We start from the raw sequence: 26839 nt of genomic DNA, 5'->3' as shown, positions 1-26839 counted from the left end.
AAAGATAAATGAAAGCCTTGCGCTTGGAAAGACAGTATTGTTTTTTGACACACACGCCCCTGGGGAGAAGGTAGTTTTGCATTGGGCCAGCTCTGAGTCAGATCCAATGTGGACAGCCTTGCAGCGGGGACTTCAGAGAACCAGCGACAGGTCAAATGATGACAGCTCTTTGGGAATGAAGCCTGTTCCCCTCCCCCCAGTGGCTGCCAGGTCCCTGGTTTTCAGCAGAAAACAGACTGCTTCGAGGCTGCTGCCAAGATGGAGAAAGGGCCAGGGGAGAAAGGGACAGAGTAAAACATTCTTCCTGAGAGTCATCCAGTTTTCCTTGAATAAAGATGCCCTGTGTCGCTGCAACCCTTTAGTTAATTTACAGAGTTCTGAAAAAGTTGACTCTGATGATTTTGCAGTTTTCTTGTTGCTTTTATAGAGAGAATTTTCCACCATCTTCACTGCTGTCACTCCACAAAGGTCTTTCTTTTTAAACAATTATTTTGATATAAGGAAGCTATGTTGATGATTAAAAATAAAATACAGAAAACCAAAATTAATAAGTAAAATCCATTCCTGGCATCTCTATGCCGATTTATAAGAAGATTATAAATTCTTACAAAATTAGATGCAAACACATACACAGATATATTTATATATAAAAGTACATGCTTTCCTACAAGTTGCTTTTCTTAGCAACATATCACGTCTGTCTTTTTGTCCCTCAGTAATGTATATACCACTGCTTTTAGGTTCATGATAGGTTGACGATATTCACATGCTACAGATGCGCCATAATGTAACACATGCTGTCTTGTCGTATTTCGGCTGTGTTTACTTTCTGTCTTTCGTAAATGAGGCTGCGTGAACACCCTCTTATGTGTGTTTTGTGTGCTTGTCCCATTTGTTTTGGGAGCAGACTCTTGGAAGTGGGATTTTTGGCCCCAAAGGTAGGATCACAAGTGTGGTTGGGGGCCTTTGGGGGAGAGGGTGGCTTGTTCCCATCGTCAGAACAGGAAGGTCTCCTGGCCTCTGTCTCTCAGTGTCACATCCTGCTCTGGATCCCCTGCTCGTTTAGATTAATTCCCTCAGTTGTGTAGAAGTGCCCCTCAACTTCATGAAAAGCCCTCACTTTAAGCTATTTGTCTGGAAGTTTCCCTTTTTGACTTTTAAGTAGTCAAACCTGTTAACCCCCTGATAGCTTGGGGAAGACCGTCAGCCCAGACGTTTTCCTTGTGGCCCTACTGGGTGCCATGCTGTGCTCTTAGGGCCTGGATGAATAAGCTGAGGAGAATTAATTGCTCTTAGCACAGAGATTTCCTGTGGAGTGAATTCTCATTTCATCTAGAAATCTCTGATGAAAGGATCTTTCTCTCAGTTAAGAACGAATATGCTTAAAGTTTGTAATGACAAGTATGCCGCGACATTTGCAGTAGGCTTAAAGACATTCTTTATCGAAAGCTAGAAAGATGAAACCACATTCGGTGTAGTTTCGTGGTTAGCATATTACCGTTGTCTAAAAATGCCAATCCTTCTCGCCACCTAGCAGACCTTTGACATTCACGAAGGATTTGTCCTGAGGCCTTTGAGACTCCCTCAGTTCATAAATGCCAGTTTAGCTTTCAATTTCCCCCAGACCATGCAGTAAAGATCAACAGAAAAATGCATGTGACTGCCTTAGGCCTTCATGATTCTATAAATACAGGACTCTAGTCATGTATAAAGCTATTAAAACAAAATCGGGCTGGAGCCCTGGCTGAAATGGCTTTGGGGGTCATTATTTTTCTCTTTGTCTCTAATAAAACACACAGCAAACAAGTTCATATTAGAAACTCAAGCCTCAGTCAAGTCCAATATTTTATATCTTACTTTATCCCAGACTTATGTTAAACTGTCACCTTACTAGGCATTTCTTGCTTTGTATTCCTGTACCCCACAGTAGGAATGGACTTTCTTTGGCCAGCCATTATTCTTAAGAAATAAAGTTTCCCTCCACCTGTGGGGTTGACCTCATTGGATGATGGTCTGAGCCCCCGGGATTTAAACCCATGCCCTAGTAAAAGGGCAAAACCACACGCCGCAAAACTGCAGTCTGTGTCGTGCTCCGGAGTTCCCTGCCAGTTGTCAGCGCGTGCGCTCGCCGCGGGGCAGGTAAGGACTCTGCTCTTCGTGCAGCTCCATGCCGTTTCCTTTTCCGCCCGCGAATGCAGCCAGCCCCCTTTTCTGCTCTTCAATACGTTTAAACGTCGTCGTTCCTTAAGACCTTACATGCACACCGATGTCACTCTGCTGCTTGGACGTGTGTAGAACTGAAAGTCAATGTCAGCCTCCTAGACCCTGAACCAGGCTCACTCAGCCGTGTTCCTTGATAACCTGTTGCGTCAACACTGTTCCAGGACCCAGGAGAACAGACTGTTGTCGAGCTTAAAAGCTAGTGGAGGGGATGGAGGATAAACTAGTGAACAAGAAAGAGACCAGGTAGGGGAGGAGTTAAGCGGGTGGGTGATGGCGATTGGAGGACCCATCGGGCCTCTTTGAGGGCAGGGCTCAAGGCCAGCAGTGTGATTCAGGAGGTGGCCGGCCCTGGATGGTCCAGGCAGAGCAGGGGGGTCGCCATGGGAAAGACATGGTGCAGAGACCCTGAGTTGGGATCGTCCAGGAATGGAAGAGGACCCACATGGCCACGGGGTCACAGGCAGAGGGGAGAGGGGGGTGACAGGGGGATGGGGGGACAGACCACCATGGGTAAAGTAACTGTAATTTATGATCTGCACCTGGGCACTTCTGAAGGAAAACGTGGCGCTACTAGTAATTGCTCTGGGGCAAAGGGTGTCGATCGGGACTGTCTCTGGAGACCCCGGCTGCATGAACGATCCCGCACCTGTGGAAGGCATGGTCGTGTGTGGGCCTTTGTGAAGGGAGGTGCGTTGCCCAGCGTTCGCTGGAGGGCATTACAGCTGCCAGACGTGCCCGCGTGGCTCTGGTCCAGGTTCTTTCCTGCAGGAGGGTGGGAAGTGCTGGCCGCACTGGCAGCCAGCGACCCCCTGACACCCGCTTTCTCGGTGCCCCTTGTCTTAGGAACACTGCCGAGGAAGTGCAAGAAGGAGCTCCTGGCAGTGAAACTGAGGAACCGGCCCAGCAAGCAGGAACTGGAAGACCGCAACATCTTCCCCAGGAGGACGGCCGAAGAGAGGCAGGAGATCCGGCAGCAGATTGAGATGAAACTCTCCAAGTAAGTGGCGCGTGGACACAGTGGGAGCTGGTCCCGGCCCTGCAGCCCGACCCCTGAGATGTCCCACCTTCCCCACACTGCGCTGTCCCGGCCCCAAACGCAGTGCCCGGGGCGGGGTTTCCCAGCCTTGCCACTGTGGACGCTCAGGGCCAGACGGCTCTTCACTGCGGGGGCCGTCGGGGCGCTGTCGGATGCTTGGCAGCCCCCTGGCCTCTGCAGGCTGCACGCCCCTGTGACAGCCAACACTGTCCCCAGACATTGCCCGATCCCCCCGGGGCCACTCTTCCCTGGGGAGAAGCACTGGTTATAGAAGCCAAGCAAGGCCTATGGTGTGGACAGGCTCCGGGGGGCTGCCGGTGCTACTGGTCTGTGGTGCCCCCCTGCCCTCCGGAGGAGCGAGGGCCGGAAGCAGGATCTCCCGAACTCGGGGCCCCCGATGTTCGGGGCCGGATGACACTGATGGGGCCGTCCTGTGCGCGGTAGGACGTTTAGCAGCGTCCCTGGCCTCTACCCTGGAGATGCTCACAGCCCCTCACCCTGCCTCCCATGGTGACAACCAAGTGTCTCCAGTTACTGCCAAGTGTCCCCTGGGGCACGGAGCCATCCCCCAGTCGAGGACCCCTGATCTGAAGGTCGCCCTGGACTTCTCCTCCAGGTGGTCTTTCCTCTGCCCGAGGCTCAGGTCTCCTCGTTTCGGGTGGACGGGCCCTTGTCTCTGCTCTCTGCCGGGGAGCTTGGGCCCCCGTGTTGCCACCCTCCGAAATCCTTTGAGTTTTTTCAGAGCGGGGGGCAATGAGTGTGAGGGGGTGAAGCCCAGCGCCCAGATGCTGTGATTCTGTGGGCCTCGGTTTTCTTACCTATAAAATGGGGATGATACCAGCTGCGGGATCACGGTGGAGGAGGGGCGGGCTCAGCGTGGCGCACATTTCTGCAGGCGGCCGGGGTCCCCAGCTGGGGTCCTGAGGGCTTGGAATCACATAGCCCTGCTCTGTGCTGACGTGCTGGGGGACCTTGGACCAGCGGCCTTACCTCCCCGGGTCTTGGTTTTCTCGTCTATAAGGTGGGGTGCTGATGCTGTCTAGGTCATTGTGAATTTGGGGGGAGATCCCGTAGGGAAGGCATACGGCCGAGCCCTGGCACAAAGTAGGTGCTCAGTAAGTCAGTGCTCACCATGGCTCGTGGGGCCTGGGAGCCGGGTCCTCAGCCCCTCCTCCTGTATCGGGTCTGAACCCAGACCAGGGAGAAGCTTTTTAAAATACAGATTGATGAGCCCCACCCCGACCTGATGAGTCTCTGGGCTGAGGGGGATTTTAACGAATTCCCTGATATTAATGGGTTGAGGGGGCCTCTGCAGGTTGGACGTTCTTAGCCTGATTGCCGTGAGATTGTCAACCCACCACGCACTTATCACTCTGTGTCTGGTCATTCAGCAAAGGCTTATTTTACTCAAATGAGGGGCAGGCAGGTGCCGTGACCATTGCTAGAGATGCAGTTGTGGGTAATGAGGGAGAGAGCTCCCCTGAGCTCCGTATTCCCGGAAGCATCCTCAGACCTCTTCCTGCGTGGCTGGTACCCACTCTGGGGCTTTGTACAGACCAGATGGGTGCTCAGTAAATGCTTATGGGTGGGAAGGAAGGAGGGGTGGAAACACAGGTGCATCGATCTCATGGCCAAGGGGATATGCTGGCAGATGAAGCTTGGTGTCCTTGTTGCCTGTCTCATGGACGGGATGCACCGTCGCAGGAGGCGTGGTTTCCTCTCGTTTCTAATGAGATTGAACTTTTTTTTCAGTGTTTATTAGCTGTCTGGATTTTTTTCAGTTCCTTTCACGTACATTACCTGCAGTTTTCTTTATCTTAATGATTTGAGGATTTTACCCTGGAAATTGCAGCTTCCAGTCTTTTCCAGGTCTGTGAATGACACCTCTTCTCCCTCTTCAGGACTGGTATTGTCATTTTGTTCATGCTTTCCTTTGATGTGGGAAAGTTTTTTATTTTTAAAGTTATCAGATTATCGCTCATATACTTCAGGTGTCAGCAGACTTTTCCTGTGAAGAGTCAGATACTGAATATTTCTGGCTCTGTGGATCCTACTGTGTCTGCTGTGACCCCACGACTTTGTCGTCGCGCTAACACGTGGCCAGTGCGTGGTGAGTGCGGCTGCATGCCAATGCGACTTTATGTACAAACGTAAACAGCAGCCCACGGGGCAAGTTTCCTGGGCCCTGATATACTTCATGGTCCATATTATTTGTGCCATGTTTTAAAACATCCTTCCCTGCCCGAAAGTCAAAAAGATGATGTTTACACGTATTATTTTTGCAGTTGTCATCTAATCATGCCAAGCGATAATGGTTTTCTATTTGCTAAACAAACTAACTTCTCTTTCAAGATAGACTATTAAGTGAATTTAAAAAAAAACAGTAAACATTGTAGCGTATGTGATTCAAGGATAACAAAATGGTCATGACGGTGCTCGGCTTAAGAGAACTCTGGGGACCCCACTCCTGTCTCCCAGTGCAGACGGGAGGTGGGAAAAGGTGGGGTGCTGGGAAACCTCAAAGGACTCCTAAGTAAGTGATACCCCAGACACAGGCCCTGGACGGAATCTGTAACTCATTTTAAAGCTTGGACTAGAACATAGTAGCTCCTTGGACGTTTGTCACCATGTTTAAAAACGGAAAAGCGACCCCAGAATTAGACACGAAGAGAGCGTGGTTGAGAAGTCACATCCCAGGCGGGCAGAGGTAGCCTTCCTGCCCGGCCCGGTTTGTTTCCCCTGCAGAAATGGTTTAATTGGATCGTTTGTCTTTGTTTTGCCGCCTTTCAGAGGTTCTTCTGCCATCGCTTGCTGAATAATTCAGCCTCTGGTTGCTGTGGCAACGTGCCATTCACTGTATCCTGAAGTGCAGTCGGCGTTTTTGTACTGTGTATTTTTAAAAATTTCCAGACCCTTACTCTTTTTTTTTTTTTTTTTTTTGCGGTACGCGGGCCTCTCACTGTGGCGACCCCTCCCGTTGCGGGATACAGGCTCCGGACGTGCAGGCTCAGCGGCCATGGCTCACGGGCCCAGCCACTCCGCGGCATGTGGGATCTTCCCGGAACAGGGCACGAACCCGTGTCCCCTGCATCGGCAGGCGGACTCCCAACCACTGCGCCACCAGGGAAGCCCCGGACCCTTTACTCTTTTATCTTTTGGGCGCTCCTAGGACTTTTCTGGCTGAAGTGGTCACGGTCTCCCCTGACTCTGTGTGCTGGCTCTGGGGATTTGCATGAAGTCGGAGTCAGCTTGGGAGTAAAGGAGGAGTAAAGCCCTGTGCTCATGGTCACCCCCTTTCTGTATGGGAGCCCAGCTCACCTTTACGGCGTGTGTAAGTGAATCCGCAGAGTATTACAGACCCTTAGCTCCTGTGCCTCACACAGTGGGCAAGTTCTAGAAATTACTGTCTTGCTTCAGTTGGGTTGTGTGCACGCCATTTAAGGATGCCCGACAGCTTTCTCTTTTATTATTATTATATAAGCTTCAGGTGTCCAGCATTGTAATTCGACATCTGTATATACTACAGAGTGATCAAGTGACAACTTTCCCTTTTAAGTGCGGACCCCGTACAGTATGTTTTGCTTCCTTTCCCTCATTTCATTTAATCTTTACAGGAACCGATAGAGGAGGTGTTATCATCATCTCCATTTTACAGATGAGAAAACTAAGGCTTGATGAGAGAGGTTAAGGAACTTGCCCAGGGTCACACAGCTCAGAGGAGGTGGGCTAGGAGTCAGGCGATGGGGTGGTCCCTCAGAACCCCCAGGCCTGTGTGGCGGGGGAAGCAGAGCTCTGGGGGCCTGGCTTATCTAAGTCTCTGCTTTGCGTTTTCTCATACTGGTGTGGCTTCCATCAGGGGACATTCAGGCCTTCAGCCAATGCCCTGGGCTTCTGTGCAAAACACTCCATACCTGTGTTGGCGGGAACCGGAGGGGATGCAAATATTCTCCCACCCCCGGAACAGTGCAGTTAGCGAACAGAGACTCTCGGCCGACCACGGGCTCTGGGGAAACGTAGACAAGTAGGTTCAAATCCCAGGCTTTCCGTCACAGCAGTGTGGGTTTGGGCCAGCATGGCCTTCTCTGAATCTCCCCCTGGTTTGTAAATTCAACACTGTGGCAGCACCTTCCTCCTGGGGCCCCTTTGGAAAGTTCCAGGTTAGCCCCTGGACAGACAGGTGAAAGTGCATCCCTGCAGGAGGCGCTCTGGGGGGTGGAGCTGCTGCTGTTTGGTCCTGGCTGGACACACTCGGGCTAGTTGTCACCTGGGCAGGGGCAGAGGCTACGCAGCAGGCCAGGCCAGGCCAGGGTAGTGAGCTGCTGTAGAGCAGCGCCTGGAGGGCCAAGGTCGTGTTAGCGTAGTTGTTAATGTCAGTACATTGTTGTTCTCGTAGGTGACTGTGGTGTGTTTTGCCCGGCCGGCACCTCCGGAGTGGTGCACAAACCTTCTGTTAAGTCTCCCTTGGGGCGTCCTCTCCTGTGGGACCGCATGTGAGAAGCTGATTAATGCTCAGTAGCGCCCTCCAGTAGCACGTTAACACAGGCGTTCAGTGCACGTGCATTAAATGACCCTCCAGCCGGTCCCTTTGTACGTTTTGTTCTCCCACATCCAGAACAGGCTGCCGCCACTCAGGCCTCCGGGAAACAGATTCCCAGGAAGGAGTGTTCTGGGCTGCCGCTCCCTTGCCCCGTGCTTGCCTTGAAATCTTGAAATCTGCGGAATTTTAAGGAGGAGGCTTGATGCTTTTAAGGATGGGGGTGGAGATTGGCCCTCTTATCATCAGCACCATGGACCTAGCATTAGCCGTGGGACTTTCTTTCCGCTGAAGGTGTCAGGAATGCTGGGGCGCAGTGCAGGGTCTCGGTTCTGTGGACACAGGGTTTACAAAATACAGAAACCTTACTTTTTCTGGCCTTAGCAGGAAAAAAAATGGCTTAATTTTAATTGCTGCAAAGGAAGCTGCTCCTTTGGGAAGTGTTGAGGCGTCATTGCAGCGGGTGGGGGATTTCATAATAACAGATGTTGATAAATATTTGCTGCTTTTCCTCTTCCCGACCTGCAGTGCCGGGTGGGAGCCCAGCTCCTCCTGGGTGACTTGAATCCTGCCCCATAAGCACCATCTAAGGAGGGACAGAAAAGTGTGGTTATTAATGATGGTCGTTGCTAACATGTATTCAGTGTCTTCTGTGTACCAGCTTCCTGCTAAGCGTTTCATGCGTATTACCTCCTTGGAGCCTTGCGAGAGCTCTCTGGGGTAGGTGCTATTAATGGTCCTATTTTTCAGATGAGGATAACTGGCTCAGAACAGTGCAGTCACTTGCCTGTGCTCACACAGCGGGAAATATGGGGTGCGGGGGTAATTGGTCACTCGATCCACGCCAGTTCCAACATCAGAGCATCCATCCAAATCACCAGGGAGCTTTGTGAAAGCACAGATTCCCAGGCCCCACCCCAAGTCTCTTGAACAGGAATCTGTATCTTAACAGAGCCCTTCTCCTAAGTGTCACTGTTGCCTGAGGCTGCACTGTGTCCCCTTCCTTGCCATCCTTGGAAGACCGTTCTTGGAGGCCTCAGGATCAAAATAAGCTGTACTTCTGTGTAACAGCTGTCTGTTAGTATCTTAAGGAGAATGCACATTTTATAGTTGATTGTGTTTCCCTTTTTGCCTTGGCCACCAGGAAGCTCAGAGCCAAGTATGCAGATACCTGTCACAAGTGTGTTGTCTCGTTTGGGTTGTGTGTCTGTGTTTGATCTTATGTTGTATGGCCTTTGTCTTAATTTCCTCAACTCTTTTTTTTTTTTTTTTGGAAGGAAGGAGTCTCACATTTATTGACCATACTGTGTTCCAACTCTTTCACCTATGTTACATTTTTTCATGGTTACAAGAAAACTAAGATATAGGCATTACAACAGACTCTTGCCATTTGATGATTCAACACTGGAGGTTTTGCCTATTTGCCAGTAACTCCAAACATGTAGGACTTGAAATTTTTCTAAAGCATTCACGTGAAACTGATGCCCACCTGGAGGCTGAGGTCGTGGAGGGAGTGATTGTGAGCGAGACACGATTATTGGTGAGCATCTCTATTTCAGTTTGAGTTTGCTTTTGTCACCTCTCTTTCTGTCTGCTGTAGTTCTCCAAAGTGCTTCAGTAGTTTCCTTTTTTTAAATTGAAGTATAGATGATTTACAATATTGCATTAGTTTCAGGTGTACAACTTAGTGATTGTGCATTTTTGAGATTATACTCCATTATAGGTTATTACAAGATAATGGGTATAATTCCCTGTACTATACAGTATATCTTTGCTGCTTATCTATTTTATGTATAGTAATTTGTATCTGTTAATCTCCTACCCCGAATTTGTCCCTCCCCCTTTTCCTCTCCCCTTTGGTAACCATAAGTTTGTTTTCTATGTTTGTGAGTCTGTTTCTGTTTTGTATACATATTCATTTGCATTATTTTTTAGATTCATATATACATGACATCATATAGTACTTGTCTTTCTCTGACTTATTTCACTAAGGATAATATTCTCTAGGTCCATCCATGTTGCTGCAGATGGTAGTTTTTCATTCTTTTTTATGGCTGCTTAATATTCTGTGTGTGTGTATGTACATATACCTTAAGCCAGTTGTCTGTTGATGGACACTCAGGTGGTTTCCATGTCTTGGCTGTTGTAAATAGTGCTGCTATGAACATTGGGGTGCATGTATCTTTTCAAAGTAGTGTTTTCATTTCTTTTGGATTTATACCCAGGAGTGGAATTGCTGGTCATGTGATAGTTCTATTTTTAATTTTTTAAGGAACCTCCACACTGTTCTTCATAGTGGCTGTACCAATTTACATTCCCACCAACAGTGTAGGAGGGTTCCCTTTTCTCCACACCCTCTCCAGCATTTGTTATGTATAGACTTTGATGATGGCCATTCTGACTGGTGTGAGGTGATACCTCACTGTAGTTTTGATTTTCATTTCTCTAATTATTAGTGATGTTGAGCATCTTTTCACGTGCCTGTTGGCCATCTGTATGTCTTCTTTGGAGAAATGTCTAGTTAGGTCTTCTGCCCATTTTTTCGATTGGATTGTTTGGTTTTTTGATATTGAATTGTAGGAGCTGTTTGTAGATTTTGGGTATTAACCTCTTGTCAGTCACATCATTTGCAAATATTTTCTCCCATTCGGTAGGTTGTCTTTTTGTTTTATTGGTGGTTTCCTTTGCTGTGCAAACGCTTTTAAGTTTAATTAGGTCCCATCTGTTTATTTTTGCATTTATTTCTTTTGCTTTAGGAGATTGATCCAAGAAAATAATGCTACAATTTATGTCAAAGAGTGTTCTGCCTGTGTTCTCTGCTAGGAGTTTTATGGTTTCAGATCTTACATTTAGGTCTTTAAACCATTTTGATTTTATTTTTGTATGTGGTATGAGGGAATGTTCTAATCTCATTGATCTACATGTGGCTGCCCAGTTTTCCAGCACCACTTACTGAAAAGACTGTCTTTTCTCCATTGTATATCCTTGCCTCCTTTGTTATAGATTAATTGACCGTAGGCGTGTGGGTTTATTTCTGGGCTCTCTATTCTTTTCCATTCATCCATATGTCTGTTTTTCGTGCCAGTAGCACTCTGTTTGATTACCGTAGCTTTGTAGTATAGTCTGCAGTCTGGGAGGGTTGTGCCTCCTGCTTTGTCCTTTTTTCCTCAGGATTGCTTTAATTTGCTCAACTCTTAATTTTATCTCTAGGGGGTATAGTTTTCTATACATGATTTCAAACCCATTTCTCAATTTTAACTATAAAAGTGTAAGTAAAAAATACATATTTTTTATGGAGGCCCTGCTAGCATGCGTAAGATTTTGCCATCTAACATCATGTCAGAAGGGTTTTCCATTCTTTTTCATAGGATTCAAATGTTCATTTTTAATAGTGGTCTGGTGTGTTAAGGAGGGGACAGACCTACCAGCTTTGCTTTTCCCTCCCACAATCAAGACTTTTAGTTTGCCTCAAAATCTTTACTTTTAAAATAAAACTACATGTAATGCTTATTTTCACACATCAGTGTTTTTTTTTTCTTTTTATGGATTATTTACATGAGCAACATTTCCAGAAATGTTAAAAGAGGAGGAGGAAAATGCATTGAATTAGATGATGTCACCATTCAAGAAAGAAAACCAGTTGTCAGCAGAACCCAGCAGATCAGTGGGTAACAGCCTGGAATTTGTGGTTCAGGAGGGAGGGAGCAAAATTTCTTATCAAATACATGAAAATAATTCAGTTTCACTAGTAACTACAGACATTAAAAAATTCATAGTAACAAAGAACCTTTCATCCTCAACTAAAATGACAATAAAACTTAAAATATTATTTTTAAATATTTTAAGTTATATTTTACTAATGTAAATACTGATCATGATATAAGAATATCCCACCCTAGTGAGTTGGTGGTTTCCATTGCCATCCCACTGCTGGCAGCCATGTGACTTGAAAATAACTGGGCAGGTGAAGAGCCAGGATGACAATTTGCACATTTTAACCGAACACTCTGCTTCTGGGAGTTTATATTCAGGGATTTAGAAGGAGAAGAAGCATGCTGTGATGGTTAGTTTTAGTCCCAGGGGACTTTGTGTCTGTGGGGGCCCCCCTTAGTGTCTCTGGGGACAGAGGGTCAGGACACGCACGGTGTGACAGCCGAGAATCTCCATCCTCCAGATGTGCTGCAGGTGGGGCAGGTCTGTTTCGGGTCCTGAGGACGTTACACGCTGCGACGTGGGGACAGTGTTTCTGCAGAAGCTGTCGTTCAGGCTTCGAAGGGGCCAGCTGGGGGTGGGCTTGGTCTCGGGGGCCTTCGTTCTGCTGTGAACTTGTACCGAAATCTGTGCAGATAATAGCACTCACTTCCACTGAAGTGTCCTTTGGTAAATTTCAGGCAAGTGGAGGGGGGAGAGCCAGCTTCTGACCCAGGTTTCATGACAACATGACCAGCAGCGAATGGGACAGATTGGCCCTGAGTGCAGGCTGGGCACCGAGCTGCTTGTGTCTCTAGCCGGACCGCAGTGCTGGGCAGGAGCGGTCCTCCCTGCTGGGTCCCAGTGTCTGTGGTGGAGCAGCCAGACTGTGGGTTCCAGAGCCCTCGCTCTACCCGCGCCCCGCCCCGGGAGCATCTCATCTTCCACAAAAGCACAGAGAGCACGTGACGCACTACGGCTCAATCCACTTCCTGGTTCATCGGAACTAACGCGTCTGTAACATCCTCATCCTCCGCTGGTCCTTCGCCTGCTTCAGCGTCGGCAGCCCTAGAACCTTCCCTCTGTGCTCCATGCGGTGTGGGGTCCTGTACACGGGCCTCGGCTTCGGTCCCTATTAGACCCTCCAATGCCCACGCTGCAGCCTCACCTCGGATGCAGGACGTGACACTCCTAGGTCAGGGCCTGGTGTGGCCACCCCCGACTTGTATAATAACAGCCGTTACTGCCGAACCTGAAGTTCCTCGCACATTTTGCCTCCTACCCCTCGGGTTATGCACGGTTGCCGTGACGTAAGAGGGTGTTGTAAATGACTTACGGGGGAGGTCAAGACCGCGGAAGAGCAGGCCTGCTTTCTCTTGCAGCATCGCATCTCACACCCTTGCATGTCTCCTGGGACGCAAAAGCCCTGTCACAAACCTCGGGTCCCTGCAGAGCGCAGGGGCCGGGTGCTGGGGAGCAGAGGTGGAAAGATAGGCTCAGAGGTGCATCATGTCTGATAAAACATGTGCAAAATAGACGTGTGAACCAGCCGTGGAAGTGGAGGGTCTAGGAGGGAGCGATGAATCTGGCAGGAGGGAGGAAGAGTTGGGGTGCAGGCATCAGAGAGGGGGTGACGTGGCGCGCGGTCTTGATGGCTCGATACGTGGCAGCCCACGTGGCAGCCGGAGCGCAAGGATGTCCCGGGCAGAGAGCAGCCGCAAGGAGGTCCCGCGGCCTGAACCCACATCGCCCTCTGGAGAACGTGGTGTGGCTGTGAAGGGCTAGGGCGAGCGGGGGCAGAGGGGAGGCTGCAGGGCTACAGGGCCAGGTGGTGGGCACCTTCCTAGCTCCTGGTCCGCACGCGGCTGCCTCTGGTCCCTCCCGGAGGGACCTCCCTTGATGTCCCCCATTCTCCATCCCATCATCCCGTTTTCTTCACCGTACTTAACTGCTGTCTGAAATTCCCCTTTATTCCTTTCTTTGCCTCTTTGGGGTCTGTCTCCCCGCTAGAACACTGCGATCCTGCCTCTGCTGTTCGCCTGGGGTGCCCCCTGTCACACTGAGCAGCCGCTCCGTAAATTGGTGTCAGCGGTGAACAGGGGCACCTGGCCTTTCCTGAGAAGCAGTGAGCGTCCCCTGAGGGCTCATGAGCAGCGGCATGGCAGGGCGACGGCACGTCTGAGGTCCCCTCTGCCTACACGTGTGGGGGGTGTCAAGCTGGACGTCATCACGTGACGGTGGGGCCGCAGGCCGTGGGTGGGCGGAGGAGGACGAGGGGCGGGACCCCGGTAAGGGCTTGAGGAGGTGCCGGGACAGGGAGGGGCTGATGCTTTGCGCCGGGGCGGGGGATAGAGGAAGAAGGAAGGGAGGTGCTTGAGGAAGGCTCGTGCGCACGTTTGGGCACAGAGCTGGCCGTGTCTCTGGCGCTGTTAGCAGGGGTTCGATCCACGAGCAGGGGCGCGGACTGCCTTGGGGAGCCTCCACTGGCGGTTTTGAACTAACCAGGTTGCAGGTTACGAGCAGCACGAGCTGACGGTCAAAGTCACTGAAGGACCAGTAAGGAGATTTCCGGGGTTGTGTGGTTCCTTTGATCATGGGTGCGTTTCCTACCACCGTGTGTTCCCTCCGACCTCACATCAGGGTGACAGGGAGAGCAGGTGGCCAGCCGTTTTCCCCTGGGGCCCCTGGGGACAGAAGGGCTTTCTGTGTGTCAGGTTGAATAAGCCCCGTCCATCTGTGGAAACAGAGTGGCATTAAATGCAATCCAAGGGCAATGGGGGGACTTGAAACCCACTTTTCTTCATTCTGGAAGCCTGCAGGACTTGAGCCATGGGACGCTGCTGAGTAATTTGGGGATTTCGGTTGGCACGTCAGGGGCAAGGTGCCTCTGTTTGGATGAAACAGGACGAGGGGCGACTGAGTCCTTCCTCACGTTGCTGGGGAGGGGCCGGGCCAGGGCTCCCAACTCTGGGAGGGGGAATCTCACAGCCGACCTGGGGCTGCAGCCTGGGGCCCAGCAGGATGGACTCAGGGGAGGCCTCCGGGCGAAGGCCGCTGCTCATTAACGAGCCGCCGTCCACGAGGAGAGCACGCGATGTTCTCCCAGCTCGGCTGCACGGCGGGAAACCTCAGAGGGTTGAACTTGGCGTCCTGGTACACGAAAGGCCGTTCGTCAGCTCGGTCTCTGAAACGGCTGGTGGGACAACTTCCAAAGGGATTTGCAGGCAATAGAGGAAAGAAGGTAGATGCGTAATGAGGAGACTAGCAATTCATTAAGCCCAAGAGAATTCTTGAGCAGAAAACTAATAGCTGCGCCTCTCCAGCAGGAGGAAGTACAACTGTGGTGGGAAGGATGAGGTTTAGGCCTAATGTGCCCCCCACTGTACAGTGAACTCTGAATCTGTAAAGCAGGTGATTAGGCTGCAGGTCCTCAGGCTCCTGGGGAGGGATGCCCCCACCTCCCCCTTCACCATCCCTGGGGAGGGATGCCCCCACCTCCCCCTTCACCATCCCTGGAAGGTTGGTGGACAACAAAGTTGATCCCAAAGCTTCCTGAGCACTTTCAGGGGGGAGAGGAGACACTGTCCTGGGATGGGGGTGACTCTGGAGTGGGGAGGTCAGACTGTCCTCCTGGCTCATTTCACAGAACGGGAGTCACAAGCCCAAAGGCGCCCTCTGTGAGTGACGGGCCAGGGGCAGTGCTGTGGCAGGTTGGGAAATGTGTGTCCTTGCTGGAGGGGGCACCTGCCCCTCAGCAACTGTGGGTGTCAGCCTGGGAATGCCAGATCAGTGTGGGCAGAATTTTCCAAGAGAAACTGGAAATATTTAATCCGATGTAAAATTTCCTTTAATTATATGTTGGAGGCCGACTCACATTTTTTAAAAAAGAAAGTATAGACCCCATAAAATACATTTGTGGGCTGTATTTGGCCTGAGGGGGTCACCCGTTTGCCACCCGTGATGTGATGTCACTTGTTTTATGAGAAGCTCGTTCTTGTTTGCACTGAGAATGGGGGATTTTGACTATTGAATGAATGTAGGGAAAACAGTGGGTCAGAATCTGAATTGAAGGTCAGCAGGAGAAGCATTAAGACCAGAGACTGTGACCACCAACGTCCTGTGCAGCTCCGGCAGATCTTTTTTTTCCATCTGGCAGGGGAGGGGGCTGCTCTGGGAGAGCTTGTGTACACATCGCCCCCATGGCTCTAATTGTGATGAGAGGAAGCATCTCTGTGTGGTGGTGAAAGCCTGGACTCTGGGCAGGACGTCTTGGTTCCTGTCCCCACTCTGCTGTCTTCCAGCTGTGTGACTGCAGGCAGGAGGCCTCCCTGGCACCTGCCTCACTGTCCTCTTGTGTAAAATGGGGATAATTAAAACAGAGCCCATCTCCTAGGGCTGTGGAAAGGATGCAGAGAGACAGGACACATAAAAAGCCTAGACTTCTGTGTGGAAGCACCAGAAAATAAAACAAAGAAATATGGGGATAGGGAATTTTAATAGTGTGAGACACAATTTCCATACCGTACAATGCACCCTTTCAAAGTGCACAGTCTAGGGCTTCTAGTATATCCGTGGAGTCGTGTGTCCATCACCACAGTCAACTTTAGGACATTTTCATCACCCACCAAAGGAGCCCTCACCCCTTAGCCATACCTCCAATCCCTAGAACAGTACCTGGGCCATGTGGACACTTAATACTTTTTCAGTTATTGTCGCAAGGTTGAGGGAGGTATGTATGAAGACCCATTACCACAATTAGTGTCACATCCTGTTCGTCATCTGTGTCTCTACCAGCTTTATCGTCTCCCTCAGCATCTTCATCACTGTTGCCGTCTTTATCCCCATCACCACCTTCATCACCTTGTTCATCTTCGTCATCACCACCGTCATTTCCATCAATGTCTTATCCATCTTTTTCTTCTGCATCTACATCAGGTACCGTCTGCATCACTTTTGTCTTTATCTTCTTCATCTTCTTTACCATCATCTTAGCAACATCTTCATCCACACCTTTATCGTCATCCTCAACATCTTCATTGTCTGTCTTTGTTACATAGGAAGCACTTAGGAAACAGTGGCTCTCGACCTCCTTGAGGTCCAGGGACCCCACTTCCAGGAGAATGAAGCCCACGTCTGAAGCCGGGTCGGGAGCTTTGGGCTGACTCCTGCCTGGAGAGAAAGGGAGCCTTGAAAGTGGTGGAAGGTCAAGGGTGGGCGGGGCCAGGACCTCTCAGTTCCTGCAGGTCCAGCTCAGGACCGACCCAGGGCAGTGGCTGGCTGGGATGCTGATCTCGAGGTAGCAGCCGCCCCTCGGCTGGGATGTGCAGGGCCCGGGTCTCTACAACCCTCTGAAGAGGGTTTTGAGATCCCAGGAGCAAAGACTCTTTGTGTTCAGCAGTTTGTCTGCTTTTCTTCCTGTTTTGGTGAAGCAGACTTTCTTGACTCACTTCCCCAGCCCTCCAGGGAATCTCGGGCACGTTCCTGGGGCTTTCAGTCTTCCTCTGTTTAGAAACCTCAGGGGACACGAAGGTCAGGTCTGTTCTATCCAGATAAACCCTCCCAGGCCCTTGGCCTGGTACCGCCTCGCTGCTCCGCTGCTGTGGGAGGGGCCTGCCGTGACTAGTACCTAGCCTCCAAGGTGAAGAGGAAGCCTGGGATTAACGAGGCACTTTCAAGGATTTGTTGCAAAATACAAAAGGAAGTCGCGGGGCAGGCCTGGGAGCAGGCCCTGTGGGATGTTGTGGGGAGGGCAAGACGAGACCCCTGCCCTGGAGGGAGGGGTGCGATGGTCCTGGGAGGCTGAGGCCGGGACCGTCCAGGCCGAGCGGTGGCCGTAAGGTCGCGCGTGTTCTGCTTTTAGATGGAAGTAGCTAAGCAATAGAAAAATGACACTCCCAAGTCGGGAAACGTTTGACAAAATATACACCTCGGAGGACACACATATGAATCTCGGTCTTTGTTAGAACGCGTGGCATTCAAGGAAGAAGAGCCAGCACCTGGGGCTGGGTGGCCCTTGCAGGTGGAGCGCACCTGGGGCTGGGTGGCCCTTGCAGGTGGGGCGCAGGCCCCTGGTCCTGTCAGCTCATGGCCCCCGAGTCCTCCCGTGGGGTCAGGTGGGGCGCAGCCCCCTGGTCCTGTCAGCTCATGGCCCTGAGTCCTCCCGTGGGGTCAGGTGGGGCGCAGCCCCCCGGTGCTGTCAGCTCATGGCCCCCGAGTCCTCCCGTGGGGTCAGGTGGGGCGCAGCCCCCCGGTGCTGTCAGCTCATGGCCCCCGAGTCCTCCCGTGGGGTCAGGTGGGGCGCAGCCCCCCGGTCCTGTCAGCTCATGGCCCCTGAGTCCTCCCGTGGGGTCAGCTGCTCTTGTTTTCCTTGGTTGCTGGGGAGTCTGCCGAGGAAAGTACAGCGTGTTTTATAAGAAAATGCGGAACCACCTCAGCCCCCCTTCAGGATCAGTAACAACACGACTCCCATACCCAGGGGGGCAGGTGGACTGGCGGTTTAGGGCTCACTGGCTGGGGGGCGCGGGCCGAGGGGGCCCCGGCTTCTCACTCTCCACCTGTCCGAGCCTGTGAAATGGGCGTGTGACACCTGCCTGCTTTACCCAGAGTCAGGGCTTATCCTGCGTGAGCTGTAGTCATAGGAATAATAGTGCAATGGTAGCTCGCTAACATTTATTAAATGTGTGTTGTGTGCCAGGGACTGGGCCTTGCCTGCATTCACCGAAGCCTAAGAGGTAAATGCTATTATTAGCTGTCTTTCATAGCTAAGGAAATGGTGGTTCAGAGAGGTTAGGTAAGATGTTCCGAGTCACACAGCTAGTATGTCATGGGGCTGAGATTTGACCCAGTCAGGCTGGTTCTGGACACTGGGCCTGGAGGCATCCTGCCCCGTGGAATGGTTGCAGACAGTCAGGCCTGGCATGGTTGTTGCTCAGTCACTGAGGGTCCAGGCTTCCTTCTATCAATATCTTCCTGTTCAGTTATCCTCACACTGGCACTTACCCTCTGTGGTCCAAGAGGGCTGCAGGAGCACCAGATATCACATTCAAGTCCCAAAGGTGCATAGATCCCAGCTGAGTCAGTTCTTCAAAAAGACTCTTTCTAGAGGCTTTTTGGCACACCTTTCCCTCCAGCTCCTTGGTAGAACCTCTTCACGTGGCCGTGCTTAGCTGGAAAAGAAGCTTCCCGGAATAGAATCAGCTTTCTGGTGCTGTGTAAGAAGGGAGGATGGAGGTTGGGTAGGAAGCTAGCGGTCTCTGCTACAGTGGGTGTTCAGATTAATTTTGTTGAGGTAGACTGAAGGACGGAAGGAAGGAGCAAACAAATGGACAAGTGGATGGGCCCAGGGATTTCGGCAAGTGGCGGGAAGCTGAGGGGGCGGGGGACTCTGAGGGGCCCCTGGGGTGACGTGGACAGATACCACTGTCCCTTCCTCAGCGATACCCCCCATGACATTGCAGTTCAAGGGCAGACACTTCCTGGGCAACCTCTGTGTGCCCCCCTCAGCACAGGGCCCTGGGGATGGAGGAGGGAACAAAGGGATGCAGGGGCTGCCTTCAGGACACAGGGCGGGGAGGGAGGTCAAGGGAGAGAGGGTGAGATGCCTGTGGGACACAGGAAGTAGTGTGCGCACTGCACAGGGCACTGTCGGGGTCCTGCATCCCGCCCTACCAGGCAGGTCCTAACTTCCCCTCTCCGGGCTGGTGAGGCCGATGCTTCTTAGTGGTGCTGCTGAAGCTCCGCGTCCTGTAGAAGCTCCCTGGTGTGTCGGGTGGTTCTCTTTCCTTTTCTAAAATCGAGTGGAGGGCTTCCCTGGTGGTGCAGTGGGTGAGAGTCCGCCTGCCGATGCAGGGGACGCAGGTTCATGCCCCGGTCCGGGAAGATCCCACATGCCGCAGAGCGGCTGAGCCCGTGAGCCATGGCCGCTGAGCCTGCGCGTCCGGAGCCTGTGCTCCGCAACGGGAGAGGCCACAACAGCGAGAGGCCCGCGTACTGCAAAAAAAAAAAAAAAAAAAAAAATTGAGTGGAGTTGCTCTTCTCTTGGCCTGGGTATTTTCTCACCCAGTATTTGCTTGTTTCTGCAGCCTTGCTGAGCCCCTGCCCTGGGCCTCAGGCACCGTACTAACCTGCCTTCGGCTCCCAGACTTGCTGGGGAGGAGGCTGGGAACCAGGAGATGCGGCCCAGCGGATGAATAAGCCTCTTGGTGAAGGAGGAGCTGGGAGCCCTCCAAGACCCGGGAGAGCTTCCCCAGGAAGGGGAGGAGGGAGGGGAGGGGCAGGGCCTGGTACCGACGGGTACCCCATAAACACTTGTGGACCAGGGACCGAAGTGGTCCTAGTGCCCCGGGCAGGCAGTGGGGAGCATTACGTATTACTTTAATTTTCCAAATCTGAATAAGGGACCGACATCCGTGGTAAAACTTAAATAGCACATCTCACTCCCACCCCATCTCTGCCCAGAGGCTGCCGCTGTCCGTGGGCTGTTTGGAAACACTCAGAGGCGGGTTTTACACGAGCAGTAATAACCATGATAGTAACTAGCCTCCTCTGTACTGAGCGGACAACCCTCCCTGCACGGGGCTGAGCCATCCTCGGGAGGAGATCCCAGGCCCGGGAGGGAGAGGGCAGAGCCCCCGACTCCACGCTCAACACAGGTGATTAACCCAAAGCCAGTTAGAAGAAGAAATGATAAGCATGACTTGTCGTGCTCGAAGCACTTTATTTTAACGTAAGTCATTCAGAGGTGCATGTATTCGGACGGCATCAAAGACTTCACACTGCAGAAGGATCTACAATTAGTGTTCTTTCTCGTGTGAGACAAACGTTGGATGCATCTTCTACTGTTCCTAGCGCCGACTTCTCTGCAGAGGAGTGAGAATGAAAGACGCCTGGAAGCAGAGTCCTTCCAGAGATGGGAAATCCCATTGTTCACTCGTTCGTCTCCCACACTTGCCCGCGACAGCCGTGTTTCAACATCCTGCCTTTACTGACTTCAGAGCAGCCAAGTCGGTTCTCATAGAAATAACATTTTCTTTTTCCACCCATATTGAATCGTTTAATCAACGTGCATAAAGTCTGATTAAATCACCTAATTACAGAAACGAGTTCACCTGGTTCGCATAGGTTAGGGAACAAGGAGACCAGTTCCTGACAGGTGCACCAGCTCTCTGTGGGAACGGACTGCACGGGGCCGGGGCTGCCTGCCACGTGTGCTCAGTGGGGTCTGCCTTTCCAGAAGGACTGGGAGTGTCAGTTAACCCGGGTTCAGATAAGTGGAGGTAACTCGAGAGAACTTCTCCCATAGTACTGTCATCCTCGTTTATGGAGAATGGAGGCTGTGTCTGTGAGACCCAGAGGCCCAGCTCCAGTGGGAGGTGTATATTAAACGGTTTATGGCAGGACATTGCTGACGGCATCTGTGGGGCAGGCCGTCGGGAAGGGCCGAAACTCCAGGGCGTGGACCGAGGCTGCTGTCTACAGGCAGAATTTCCTCTTTACCAGGGAGCCCCAGCCCTGCTCCTAATGCCCTTCCACTGATTGGACCAGGCCCACCAGACCATCTAGGACAGGCTCCCTTAGTTCAAGTCAACTGATTATGGATGTTAAATCACATCTACAAAACACCTCCACCATGGCACCTAGGTGAGTGATGGACTGCAGAACTGGGGACGGGGCCTTACCAGGTGGACTCCACCAACTGACGGCCCCAGGGCCAAAGGCAGCAAGAAGTTCGTGAGCAGATGGGGGATCCCAGAGCTGATTTGTGGAGAAGTTAGAATTCACACCAAGGCTGGGTTCGGAGCCCAGTTTTATTTTCATGCTCCGGAGTCCAGCCAGGTGGGCTTCCAGGGAGGACCCATCGAGAAGCGCCCGTGCTTTCCCACCCCTGCCTGGAGCTCTGTTGCTAGCGGACCACAGTGTCTCCAGCCAGGCTCTAAACGGACGCCAGAGCTCTGCCCTGAACTCTGCCATCAGGCACCGTGTCCTTATGAACTCCCCAGAAAACATCTGCTTAGACCTGAACTGTTGGTCAAAGGATAAATACCTGCATTTGTAATCTTGGTAGATACCAAAATGTCATCATCAGAGCTCGCCTGAAGAGCACACTCTGAGGCCCGGGGTTGGAGGTGAAGGATGGGCCCCCCCTGTCCAGCCGGAGGTCTTCCTGGAGGAGGTGAGATGTCTGCCTGAGAGCACAGGGTTTAGGTCAGCTGCTCTGTGGCCCCTGGCAAACCTGGGGACGTTCTGTGGGCTGTCACTGTGACGGGCCAGGCCAGGGGGTCGGGCGTCCCACAGGCGAGGGCACTTCCTGAGCAAGGAGGACTCACGTCCACCCCACTTGGCCTTCAGTGTCCCTCGGATGCTCGGAGGGTCCAAAGCTGTTACAATGACCTGAGCCTGCAACCTGGGTGTGCAGTGGACACACACAGGGAGATCTGGCAGTCTCGTCACAGTTTCCCTGAACACAGGTGTCTTGGAAATTGACACACCTGGTTTCATTCAGAACTTTACCGAGAATTGCTCATTTCGGGAAATGGCTCCTCCGTGGCGCCGTCACTGTGGGGGTGTGACCAGTACAGAGCCCAGTCTCTGCGTTCGTAGCTGCCGCTGTTGTCATGGTGATGGTTTTGCGTAAGTGCTTTCCCACATCACGTGACGTGCTCACACTGAGCGCTTATGTATTGAGTATATGGTATTCGATTAAAACTTGCCTTCCCTTCTTCCTCCTGTGTGTTATAGCCGGACATCACACTGACTTTTAAAAATTACGCATGTCGGTGGGTTGCGGTAAAGGGGGCGTGACAGAATACTTGTTATAGACGGGGTGTAGGGTCTAATGGGGTTGGGGATCCTGAGTTAGGAGAAGGATGCCTGTGCCGAGAGAGACGTGAGCAGCTCGGTGTGGGAGTCACTGGGCGCAGGGTCTGGGGAGGGTCCCCGCAGACTCGCTGGCCTCGTGGGGCTTGGACTTGGTCCTGAGTGCGGTGGGACCCCAGGTTTGAGGTCATGGTGAGAGTGGGGGGTCACGTTTCAGAAAGGCCAGCCCGCGGCTGTGGGAGGCATGGAGTGAGGGGGTTGGACATCTGAGGTGTCGGTGCTGGAACCCTGTAGACTCGGAGATGCCTGGGGGCTGGGAGCAGAGGGTGGCTCGGGGTCTGGCGTGAGTGCGTGGACCACAGCAGGTGCCAATCTCTGAAACAGGGACACTGGACCGTAAGCAAGTACTAGGAGGTGTGGTCGGATGCTAGGCCGGCTGGAGTGCCTGGGTCACAAGATGCCGTGATGGGGACCTGCGGCCAGCGCCTCGCCAGGCAAGCCCCTAACAGGCTGATAATTCGTCCTCGCAGGGTAACTGCAAGAACAGAGGGGACTAAGGTTTGGGGGACGCTGCTGTTCCCCAGCGTGGACAGCTCCGCCCCTCAGAGCCTGCAGCCCGGCTCTGGTCTCTGTGTGGCCTCGTCTCCGTGTCACCTCCTGGAGAGGCTCCCCTCCCTGGCCCTCTCTCCCCGGTCTGCCTATGTGTCCCTGTGGTCCCCCCACCCTGACAGCGCCCGTGGGAACAGAGGGGCCTGCGCCTCTGGGGAACCCCGTCCCAGGCGGGGACTCCGGTGTTCCGTGGCGACTCGAGGCTGGCAGTGGAGGAGGACTGGTGTCCCCAGGAAGGAGCTCCCACAGTAGCCGGCATCCCTGTGGGCGGGGAGCTGTCTGTTCTGTAGCTGTGGCTTCTCCCCAGGAAGGCATTCGGCCTTGTTTGGCGGGATTGTGTCTCGGTTCTTGCCCGACGCTGAGGTGACCTTAGGCGTTTCCTTGAGCCCCGCGGGGAGGCAGTGGCGATTCGGGGCGCGTGCAGTGCCGGGGGGCAGTCCTGGCCGGCGGGGGCATGACCCGCAGCCCCTGGAGCCGTGCCTGGTGCGAGGTCCCGCGAGGGTGTGTGAGGGACGATTCCGACACGGCCACTGACTACAGGCGGGCCTGCTGCGTGTCAGGCACCTGGCCTGGGGCTTCTGGGCCATTTCACTTACCCCATAGCCACCCCGGCAGGTGGTACTGTCATCAGCCCCTTGTGGGAGAGGAGGCGGGAGCCCAGAGGGCGCCACCAGCCCGTGCACGGAGGCTGCGTGGCGGCCCTGCGCCTGGGCTGGCGGATGGGAGACAGGTGTGCCTGGAAAGAGGTCTGACTGTGCGTTCATCCTCCCCAAGGAAGAAAGCTGGCAGCTGGACACTCCCGTGGGGTGCTCAGCCGGGGCCACTTGTCCACGGCGGGCCGCAGAGCTGAGGTTTGGACCTGCTGTCCTTGCTGTCCTTGGGCCATGTCAGGTGCTCCCGGGAACACGGACCACTCGCCCCCAATGTGTCTCGGAGGCAGAAGGGGGTCCTGAGGACGAGGAAGGGGTTCCCAGGGCTCAGGACCCTGGTCCCACAGGTGACCCAGATGGAGGGCCCGCAGGGGAGCGAGGCCACTGGGAGGGGAGCCGCGGGGGCGATGAGAGTCAGCTGCTGTCCTCCAGCTGTGCTGCCAGGGGTGGGGAGGGCCAGGGAGGTGTGGGTCTGGAGTAGCCAGCTCTCCCAAACATCAAGGGAAGCTGCAAAACTGATTTTTTAGAGTGAAAACTCCCGGTCGATTAATACTTGCTTCATATTCACATTTTTTAAAATATCGGGTGAGCCAAAAGTGCGGCTCCTTGCTGAATTGGACCGTGGTGCTCTGATGGGTCAGGCGGCCAGGCTGTCCCCCACCCCGGGGGTCAGGGAGGTTGCCGGCAGGGTGGAGATGGCAGCTCTGTTGGCTGAAGCTGGAGAAGACCTGGGCCCACCACACCCGGGGAGCAGTGTAGAAGCTGGTCATCGTAATAATACCCGCACCTGCTCACGTGCCGGCCTCCTCCGTGTCTTAGTATTCTCGACCCCCTCGGCACCCCTGGGTTCCCTGGGGCAGGTGAGGGCCAGGGGATTGGAGGCTCAGGTAGGGGGGCACTAGCCCCTGTCACCTCACCGGCAGAGGGGCAGAGCTGGGACTTGAATTGAGACTCTGCCTGTGTCCTGCCCCTGGTGCTGGTCTGGGGGATCTAAGTTTGCAACCTGAGGGATGTGGACGGTATAACCACATCACTTATTCTCCTGAAACCCACTCCGGGCACCCTGGTCACCCGGCTGTCAGTGGCCTCGTGGCTCCCCTCCCTCCACCCGTTCTCCCCCATTCCTCCCTGTTCGTGCGTCACCTGCTCACTGACCGGCTGTCCTCAGGTTGTTTCCCATATTCACAGCACAGGGTCAGGTGCAGAGTTCGGCCTTCACCGCAGACCTGTCCAGAGGAGATGCCGGAGGGCTGGGGAGCCCCTATGGGGGCCCTCACACCCGCACTGCACGCAGACCCGCAGCTGCCATGCCCCCCACCCTGTCCTGTCCCAGGTGGCCTGTACGTTTACCTCCTACTCAAGTCCCCAGGGCCTATCCAGTGCACTCCTGGTCCCCCAGCATGCCCGCCTCTCCTGTGTGAACAGGCGTGGGGAGGGGAATGGCGGGGGGTAGGGCAGGTTCCCTCTCTCCTGGTTTCTTTTCTTGGTGTCGCTCCCACGCCCACGCAGCGCTGTAATTGGCTGCCACATTCCTGCTTTCTCAGCGGGGAGAGTCAGAAATAGACTGTGGCTTCCCCAGTTCCAGGCAGCACCTGCTCATCGCCCACAGCGGCAGCTTCTGAATAAGGAGGGAGCGGCCCGTGGGTGGAGCCGGGGAATCCCTCAGGGTGCTGAACTCTCCTACCCCACCGCTCCTGAGGCCCCGCCCCTCCGGAGGCCCCGCCCCTCCGGAGGCCCGGCCCCTCCGGAGGCCCCGCCCCTTCACCCCCAAAGCCCTGCCGCCTTGGGGCTGTCTCCGCACGTCCTGGAGAGCCCCTTGCTGCTGAGGTGCCAAAGCAGGGGTGCTCTGGCAGCATCCCTCCTGGGCCACACCAAGCACACGCCTCGGAGAGGGAGAGGAGCCAGCATCCCTTCATTTGCTCCTTGTTCAGGCTACTTGTGTTTGCCTGTGCCAGGCCCTGGGGCCTACGTGGGGAATAAGACCTGGTCTCATCTGTAAAGTGGGCATAATCATGTCTGCCCTTGATATTAGGGCTGTCGCCACTCCTGCTTTGGGAAGTCCCAGCCCGTGTGGAGAGTGGTGCTGAGTCTCAGGCAGCAAACGGGCAGAATATTGTGTTCAATATGTACTTAGTCCAACGAGTATTAATTTGGAATTTGCAGTGTTTTCAGTCTAGAGCCAATACCTCCCCTTGTCTTGAACAGTTCGTGGGCCCTCAGCCACTCACAGGCCTGTGGCACCTGTGCTTCCCGTCTGATGGGGCTCCCCCTGAACAGCTCGGGGGCAGGTTCTTCTCTGTCCTCCTCTGGAAAGCAGTCCACAAGTGCTTCCGAAGGTGCATCCCATCCTGGCCCGCCCGTGCCCCATCCTGCCCTGCCTGCTTCACACCCTTCAGTGCCTTCTGGGCTCTGGGAATAAACCCAGACCTCACCAAGGACTGCAGGTTGGGTGGGTCCTGCCCCATGGACACACACCCCCACTCAGTCCAAATGGCACTGCAAGAGTCCTTCTGATCTCAGGATCTTTGCACGTGCTGTGCTCTTCCCTCCCCTCCTGGCTTAGCGATCCCCACTTATCCTTCTGATCTCAGCTCTCAAGGCAAGCATCACCTTCTCAGGCAGTGCCTCTGTCCAGGTGGGCCCACCTACTCTAGGCTTTCATAGTACTGTCGATTCTTCTTCCTAGCGCTAGTCACCACGCAGAAATGCCTGGTTGTTTGTGTGATGATGGGCTGAATGTCTGCCCTCCCGAGCCTGTGCTCCTGAGGGCAGGGCTGGGTCTAACTTCTCACCACCACATCCCAGGGCCAGGCATGTCCTATAGGCTCAGTAAACATCTGACACGGAAGGTCAGGTTAACTCAAGGTAAAAGTTCTCAGTCTCATGAAGTTGGGTGTCAGGTACAGGTAGGGGCGAGTCTAGATGGGGGCTCTCGACCTGCAGCACCACCCTTCCCCCTGTGATTGGGGTCCCACAGGGAGGGGATCGGGCTGGCGGTGCTACCCAGGGCCCTGGGCCCTCTCGTGCAGCCGTGGGCTCCTGGACTCCCTCTGGGTAGAGGGGCAAGTTGGTGAGAACCCAGTAGGCTGCACTTTGCTCACAGCTGTGTACCTGCAGGGCTGCGTCCGCCCAGCAGACTACCCCTTCTGGACCATTCGGAGGTGCCCTGTGGGCCCGCTTTGGCCTCACCCTGGCAGCATCCAGGAGGTGCATAGCAGCCAGCTGGAGACCTGCCTTCCCGCCTCGGGCCAGTGGCAGAGGTTTTGGTGCTGAGATGTCCAC

At 53.5% G+C, this 26839-nt stretch overlaps 1 protein-coding gene across 1 annotated transcript in view; it reads left to right on the top strand.

Moving 5' to 3' along the window:
* The window catches only part of PHACTR3 (phosphatase and actin regulator 3), a 216503-nt gene that overhangs the window by 177941 nt on the left and 11723 nt on the right, over nucleotides 1–26839 (top strand). Inside the window, exon 8 of the mRNA XM_060123136.1 lies at nucleotides 3067–3220. Within this exon, the coding sequence (XP_059979119.1) occupies nucleotides 3067–3220 (154 nt within the window). The remainder of the gene's footprint in view (nucleotides 1–3066; nucleotides 3221–26839) is intronic.

The sequence above is a fragment of the Lagenorhynchus albirostris genome, chromosome 15, assembly GCF_949774975.1.
Source record: "Lagenorhynchus albirostris chromosome 15, mLagAlb1.1, whole genome shotgun sequence".
Classification (NCBI taxonomy): domain Eukaryota; kingdom Metazoa; phylum Chordata; class Mammalia; order Artiodactyla; family Delphinidae; genus Lagenorhynchus; species Lagenorhynchus albirostris.
This window is presented reverse-complemented; position numbering and strand designations above follow the sequence as displayed.